Source organism: Quercus suber, unplaced genomic scaffold (genome assembly GCF_002906115.3).
Source record: "Quercus suber isolate HL8 unplaced genomic scaffold, Cork oak 2.0 scaffold_117, whole genome shotgun sequence".
In the NCBI taxonomy this organism is placed as follows: domain Eukaryota; kingdom Viridiplantae; phylum Streptophyta; class Magnoliopsida; order Fagales; family Fagaceae; genus Quercus; species Quercus suber.
The window spans coordinates 1,306,709-1,314,393 of NW_027069582.1; the positions used below are offsets into that span (position 1 = coordinate 1,306,709).

Consider the following 7,685-nt stretch of genomic DNA (forward strand, 5'->3'; position numbering starts at 1 on the left):
ATTACCAACTGCCAACCAACTTTCCCAATAGTTAAGAAAAGAACTTGATTTAAATCTCCTGCTTGTTGTAACCAAGGTATCTCATGCATAACAAATATGCATCTTCTTCTCTCTCTCTCTTTTTTTTTTTTCTTTTTTTTTAGTGAATCCATGGCACCCACTTTTTTGCTTAAAAGATTCTGAAGCCATATTGCCGACTATGCTACTGTGTACTTACAGATATGGAAATATTAAAACGCTTCATTTCCCTCACCAAAAACATTATGGTAACAATTAAGCACTCGCCGTTCTATATAAATTTTCATGAGCAAGATTCTTCTTTTCAAGGAACATATCGCCTATAATGATATGCATAATCCTTACCACTCAAGCATTCTCAGAAATGAATTTTTTTGCTAATGTGCTGGTTCTCTTATTACGCGACATGAAGCTTACATTGGTTACAACTCATGCCAGTTTTGACATTCAAAATACGAAGATTTTACATGTATTTTATCACTTTGACGCCAAATACAATGCCGAGAAAAGTCGCAATGGCAATTCCAAAAATGCCTGCAAGAATGCCAGGAACAACCATAGAACTCCACCCTTTTGCTGTGGCCATTTCACATGCCGTTGTAGGGCCACCAACATTTGCATTTGATGCCAAAAGTAAAAGTCAAAGCGAAAGAGCTTTCCAAACCCAAGTATCACGCCAAGATGGACTGCTATTTGCACTAGAGAAAACATAAAGATACTAGGTGCTGTGATTATGACATTCCGTATGCTTCCATTAGCACCAATCACAGCAAAAAATACCTGTTGATCAACAAAACAAGTTGCCAAAAACAAGTCACTTCCTGAAAAATTTAATCGTCTTTCACAAAAACTAGTGCTACTTTCAGAATTTTGAAATCCAACTAAATTTGTAAACTCACCTGCGTTAGAATCAAAGCCATAGCCTCACCAGATGGTGCAAGATAAGCAAACTGTTTTGGAAATGCAGTTGCTAGAATAACAACGATTGCTGTTATGGCTGGAAGGCTGCCCCCTTGAATTCCAAAATATTTTGCAAGGAAAGTGCCGATCTTGCAGATGGCAAAGGACACAGCAAGGGCTGTAGCCATTCGTAGCACAGGCAGTTTGTTGCCAGGCTCAGAATCAACATCCATTGCAACATCTGTCAAAGTTCCAGCTTTCATTAACTATCATGGTAATACAATTACGTTAACCTGCTACTTTCATATTTGATTACTAAACTCATTAATAGAGAGGACATAAACAACTTGAGATCCGAGAGATATTAGTTATAAGAAAATGGTGATGGATGCAAAATCATACATTACAATAAGATGGAAAAGGATTTACAGAAATAAAATTTAACTTACTAAGTTTGGGGTGATTCTAATTTGGGACTAAAACAGCCACCCCTTAAAAGACATGAGAGGAATGACGAGATTTAAAACACTATTAGACATCATGGACTAAATTCAATTTTGAAATGTTAAGGACCACAATCAAAACCAACCCAAACTTAGAGAAATTTTCATTTTATTCGATTTATGGATTAAAGGAGAACTACTGAGTACAAGAGAGCTGAACCAACGACTCTACCACAACGACAAAGTTAACCTCAACAACATATGATTTTTTGCACCCTTAGTTGACATTGAAGTCTCAGGAGGTATTTTAGAAGTTAACGCAAACAATGTCGCAAAACAACAGAATATGTTGGAGCTTCATTCGCAATAACTCCCAAATTACTTGCTGCAAGTCCTACCAAAATGCTCACTAAAGCACCACTCAGTGTACTTCCAATCATATTCCTATCCGACCTTCAATTTCAACCAATACATACATACAACTTCTTCTTAACAACTAGTTACAAATTTATAAAATAAATTCATTTAGCTTAAAGAACACTAGCAGCAACTTTCCTTATTTGGAACCAGTACAACCAGTAGCTTAGCTGGGAGCAACATTTTACTTTTCCTTCTTGTTTTGAAAAAGCAAAACAGTATATACAACACAAAATTCAAGTTTACATGCAATTTTATTTCATTTTTACAAGGTTTCCCCATTTGGGTCCTCAGAGAAAACTAAAAAACTATGAGAGAGAGAGAGAGAGAGAGAGAGAGAGAGAGTTACCAGATACCGATAGCACCGATGGCAAAGAGAGAGGCCCAGGTGCCCCAGTGGTCATTAGGAGAAATGAGAGGGAGGTTGGAGAGAGACCGAGCTGTTACGGATCGAATCGAACTGGGTTTGGTGGTAATTAAAGGAGGAGATAGAAAGGTTTTGGAAGATGAAGAAGATGGTGATAAATGATGAGGTTGAGCTTGAATTGAAGTGATGATGGTTGATGGGATTTGGCAGGAAGAGAAATGTGAGCGTTGGAACTTGGAGTTGGAGTTGGAGTTGGAGTTGGGAGTAAAGACAGTCGGAGAAGGAAGATGTAACGTCATCGCCATTGTCAAGCAAAGTCTCCTCCGGAGAGCGAGGCCTCTCTGTTAACTTGGGGTCTCAGTGGACAAGTGGCCTGTCTGAGACTTGCTAGAATATTTTACCTACGTAGATCCCATAAAATAAAAAAAAGAATATTGTAAGTAGTTTTGACTTGTTTAATTCTCCAAAAAAATAAAAAATAGTTTTGACTTGTTGGTAGCAAAAAATTCTAAGAACACATAATAAAACCACAGCTCTTACAACAACTGTTCATGTGGCAGGCTCTAAGTGATAAAGAAAAAGTGATGAGTTCATATGAAAGTGATATTCAATCTGTCACAGCTTGCCACATAAGATAATTGTAGTAAAAGTTATGGCTTTTTATATAATACTAGAATTACTTCAATGAGAGTTGTTTATTGCACAAGTTATTCTAGAACCATAGCCTTTACCATGCTCTCTCCTTATATGTATTTTATATGACGGCCTTTATCATATCCTCTCTTATACCTATTTTCTATGGCAGACTTTACCATGCCCTCTCCTATACCTATTTTATATGGCAAATTATGATCTCTTAGTCCACTACAATTTACAGGTGAGCTAGCATGAGATTTGTGGGTGACTTATGGCCTAAGGCCCTGAAATTAGTAATTACTTGCTAATTTTACCAACTAATAACAAAATGGGCTCAATAATTAGATAACTTAAGTCTTATCATCAAACCATTAGGAACTAATAGTGATTAGTGAATCTATAAACCCCTCCCTCAAACTGTAATTTTTGAAGGTATCTCATGAGACATTTCTAACATGATATATGAAATGCACACATTATGAGAGAGATGTCTCATGAGACCGTCTCATAGGATAATTTTTCACACAGGTACATACAACATGTCTCTCATAATCCATTCAACTAAAAGTTCCACATGTTATTAAAGATATATTACAGATATGTCATATATGCAGAATGCATGAAAAAATTATTGATGAGATGATTTCCAGATCCATTGACATTCATTTGCCCTCTTCAGTTTCCTTCCTAGGTCCAACTCAAAAGGTTCATTTTCATAACCATCTTTCAATTTCAACCCTCGACTTTAAGGTTGCTGTTCGTATCCTTACATTTTAGCTGAATATAATTTAGAAGTTGTAAATAAGCTCTAACAAAGAAGACCAGAACTCAAATTCACAATTACTTTGCACTATCAACGCCAGGATCAGAATTAGATTGACAAGCATTCCATCAACAATTACAACATCATGGAATATCACATGAAATTCTGAAATCATTTCAATTTCAGCACCATGTTAATACCTCACAAGTTCTGAAGTATGGTAAAAGGCTTCACAAAATCTCTTGGTTAGATAGAATTCTACCCCAATTACAATTTCTTATCATCTTTTGCCAGAGGGCCAATCCAAACTTTCACTAGTAGAGACGCTTTCAGCTAGCTTCTGCTTCTTTGAAATAGAGCTATCCTCCTCCAAAGCTTTTAATTTGTTCTTGATTGCAGCAATTTTAGCAGTTCGACTCATCTGTCCTGAACTACTACCAGAAAGGCTTGTCTTATGTGAGTCACCCACACCTTTGGACAACTTCTCTGCTGTTTCCACCAAGTATTTCTCACTAGCAAGACGGACAACCAACGGGCGCCCACAAGCTAATTTCCCATGCATCTTCTCCTTGGCCAATTTAGCTTCCTGCATGCTCACTTTAATGGTGGGAATCAGGAAATGCTTGAAAAAAAATAAAAAATAAAAAATTGAAAAAGCAATCAGCTTACCTCTTTTGTACTATACTGGATGAAAGCAAAGCCTCGTGGCTCACCACGTTTTGGGCCACGAGTATGCCACAGAAAGTCTTCAGCTACAATCTTTCCAAAGGGAGAAAACATCTTAATCAGAGTAGCCCTGAAAAATAAAAATAGAAAAAGGAGATTAATATTTCAATATAGCAGAGAAACATAATTCTGGGTCAAATGTACCAGCCCAACAAAGAACACAAACTTCAAAAATGTTCCCTACTCTGTTATTCTCAAATCAAGGTTACCAACGTAAAGCCTGCTTTCACTCTTCTCGTCAATAAAACCATTGGGATCCTGCATTCAGTCATTACACCTATTTCAAAAATCTGTAATGTCACGATAGATCAGATTAGGTTTTTTTTTTTTTTTTATAATTATTTTTTTATTATTATTAGTTATACTACCCATAACATTACCCTCAATCTTATAGGAGTAGTATCATTTGAGCAAGAGCTCATTGGCATAGATCTAAGTAGACCTAAAATATTTTGAGTCTACTGCTACATTTATTAAGCTTAAATTATTACAATCATTTGAACCTTTCTAGGATTCAAAGAAATAACTTCACTCTCAAAGTAAATCCAGAGAAAAACTGTTTCTTTGCATCATAAAAAAATAAAAATATAAAACCTAGAAATTGTTTTCTAGAAAATGAGTCATGTTTAGGAAAACATTATTTGCTGAAACAGGGCATAGAAACATCTTGAACCTGACTGATGCTGCATAAGCAACCTGTAGACGCAAGAATAAGTAGACAAACTAACTTCAACTAATGATGAGCAACAAATAGATTTATATAGAAAACTTCAAGATGATTCGATGAAATTCAACACATCATGCTTCGACATCTAAAATATTGTTGCAAGTCCCAAAAAATATCTAGGGATTGGGTGAAAACATTCCGAGTTTGGTATGGCACTTAACAGACGAGGCAAAAGTAATACACAAATCCTACATCAGCATACAATTTTTCAATAACAAATATTAATGGTTCATGATTTAGGTGCAATGTCAGACACAAAAATAACACTAACCATGGTTCTAGAACTAGATAGGCTAAACCCAAAGAGAATTTAGCAGTAAAATGTAAGTGTAACCGATTTAATAGGTGAAACACTAGGCACTGCACAAGCTGTGCACCAGCTACCAACAATCAATGGTTAAAAGAAAACACAATTGACAACATTAAATAGACACATCAACATCAAATCCCCATGGAATACTTAAGATTGTACATGAAAAAGCAAAGAATTCCATAAAGTGGATCATGTTTCCAATACATACTAATGTTTTAAGTTTTTCAAACATACTTGAGAACCTTGAAACCTACCATGACACCGTGTAACCAAAATTTCGACAATTGGAGATCCAGTCCACAAACACAAGGAAAAGAAACCGCCCGGAATTCAGAGCAAAACAGTTTGCACGCACCTGCATGTAAACAATTTTACAAGACAGTAAGAGCTATGTTTCTTCGACACATGAAATTGTGCTCGCACCATATAATTTCTAGAATGCATCAATAAATCCCACTTTTCAACCAGCATTATTCCATAATCAAAGCCATGTATTCAACAGCAAAGATATCACTAACCACACATATGATATATTAAGTTCACATTTAATACATGAAATAAACGAGTTATGGCGCGTTATATACGGCTTCCAATAATAAATTTATGCTGCATTTCCACCTTGATTCAACTACAATAACTCAAAGCAGAGCTCTACAACTTCCAATTAATAAATTTATGCTAAAATCACACTTCTACGGTATCTAATCGGTGCATAGGACAATAATTGTTGAAATTAAATCGAAACCCATTACAGTAATGCACCTGAAAGTTCAAATTTTCTAAATCACCAGCTAAAAAATCCCTAAATAAAGAGTACCAAATCAGCCACAACAGATTAAGGAGCACCAAATTTTCAAGAATTCGAAATTGAAATTTTTAACACAATTCATTTTTTTTCTATTGGTAACATTTAACACACAAATTCAAATCCCACAAAGCATAAATGCGAAAGAAAAAATAATCAAATTATAAAACCCTAGAAATAAAAAGAGGGAAAAATTATAAGGCTTACATTTTCACTGCTAAACGGCGTCGAACGGGTGCGGTATCGGGTACTGAGTCGAGCTCGAACGAGTTGCAAGACGATCAAGAGGCCGCGAGAGAAAGAGAGAACATGGGGTGAAATTTTCAGGATTTGTGTCTTACACAGTAAACGAAGAAGAGGGCATGAAAGCCGCTCTCCAAGCGACAGCGTTTTGAGGAACTTTTCAATATCTAGGCGACGTCGTTTTATGATTTTATACTCCTCTGCAGTTATTATTATCTTATAAATTTTTTCACTGTTTTCCCTCACAATCTTATAATTTTTTTTTTTCTCTCAAAAAAAAAAAATTTGGGAAATTATTTTTCTTAAAAAAAAAAAAACTAAAATGTTATAACTTCTTACACAAAACCATGAGGAAAAAACAAAAAACGCAATGATATCATGCTATTTCAAATTACTTATAAGGAAAGTAAAATGTTATGTCTCATTTGACAAGCTTTGTTTTGCTCTCCCTTGTGTGATTTTTTTTTTTGCTCTCGAGAGATGAGAGGTAGGGATAGGTATAGATTTTGTTGGTCTTGCCCTATTTCACCCAATCATGTCATGGATGTATGTTTATATGTATTTTTATGATCAAAATACACTTTTGGTTCCTAGGGGTGTACAAAAGATTAGACTTGCTGAATAATTGCATCGAAACCTACCAAAAGTAATTGCCACAAGCAGTCATTGGACTACTAATCATGGTGGAGATGCATTGCAATAAGTGGCTATGTTTTTAGAAAATTGCAAAAAATTGCAATACACCACACCTATTATTATTATTATTATTATTTACAATACATTTAGGCTACCCTAAACAAGCCCAAAACCAAAAAAGAAAAGCCCAACCCAGCTAAGATTTAACCAACCCAATCACACCATTAACACTGTATTTGGTTGGGGTGAATTTAGGGAGGATGGAAAACATAGGGAGGAAAATATGATAGAAAACAGTGTTTTCTACTGTTTGGCAAAATAAGGAAACTAGGAAGGAAGGAAAACCCAGGAGAAAATTTTCTATCTCGGGCCCACAAATTTCATCCTCCTAAATAGGGAGGAAAAGCCTGGAGACAGCACTTTTCCCATAATACCCTCTGGAATCAAGTAAAAAAAAAAAAAACAGAGAAGAGAGAGAGAGAGAGAGAAGAGCTACGCCTGCTAGTCCTACTTGCTGGAATGTTCTTGAGGGAGAAAAAGAAAATAAAAGAAGGGGGATAGAGATGAGGACAACATGTGGAGGAAAAAAAGAAAAACCTATGGATGAAATGAAGGCGGAGAAATGAGAAACAATATAAAGAATAAAAAATCTTAATTGAGAAATGTTACCACAATATTTTCATAATATTTT

The 7,685-nt window shown here is 35.5% G+C and overlaps 1 protein-coding gene and 1 pseudogene across 5 annotated transcripts; both read right to left on the reverse strand.

Moving 5' to 3' along the window:
* Positions 1-267: 267 nt before the first annotated feature.
* On the reverse strand, positions 268-2,237 carry LOC136068492 (uncharacterized; annotated as a pseudogene).
* A 200-nt stretch (positions 2,238-2,437) lies between these two features.
* Positions 2,438-6,540, reverse strand: LOC112011890 (uncharacterized). 5 transcript variants are annotated; one of them, XR_010629859.1, is made up of 6 exons: positions 6,323-6,540; positions 5,565-5,665; positions 4,455-4,560; positions 4,214-4,340; positions 3,745-4,130; positions 2,438-2,546 (listed from the first exon to the last, which is right to left on the reverse strand). XR_010629859.1 is itself a non-coding variant. In XM_065775692.1 (5 exons), the coding sequence occupies exons 3-5, from the start codon at positions 4,532-4,534 to the stop codon at positions 3,825-3,827; spliced, it is 513 nt and encodes a 170-aa protein (XP_065631764.1). In that variant the 5' UTR covers positions 4,535-4,560; positions 5,565-5,665; positions 6,323-6,540; the 3' UTR covers positions 3,610-3,824. The 5 variants fall into 5 exon arrangements, 4 of the variants coding, with proteins under 4 accessions (XP_065631764.1, XP_023899997.1, XP_023899998.1 ...); XM_065775692.1 differs by lacking the exon at positions 2,438-2,546 and having other exon boundaries at positions 3,610-4,130; XM_024044229.2 differs by lacking the exon at positions 2,438-2,546 and having other exon boundaries at positions 3,610-4,130; positions 4,455-4,528; positions 6,323-6,538.
* Positions 6,541-7,685: the final 1,145 nt, after the last annotated feature.

Bases quoted from the DNA above. Each gene is read 5' to 3' on its own strand.
- LOC112011890 (XM_065775692.1), bottom strand. From the start codon at position 4,534: ATGCAGGATCCCAATGGTTTTATTGACGAGAAGAGTGAAAGCAGGCTT. The intron at 4,341-4,454 runs GTAGGGAACATT...TTTATTTTTCAG, and splicing joins CTTGATTTGAGAATAACAGA to GGCTACTCTGATTAAGATGT. The intron at 4,131-4,213 runs GTAAGCTGATTG...GTGAGCATGCAG, and splicing joins TCCAGTATAGTACAAAAGAG to GAAGCTAAATTGGCCAAGGA.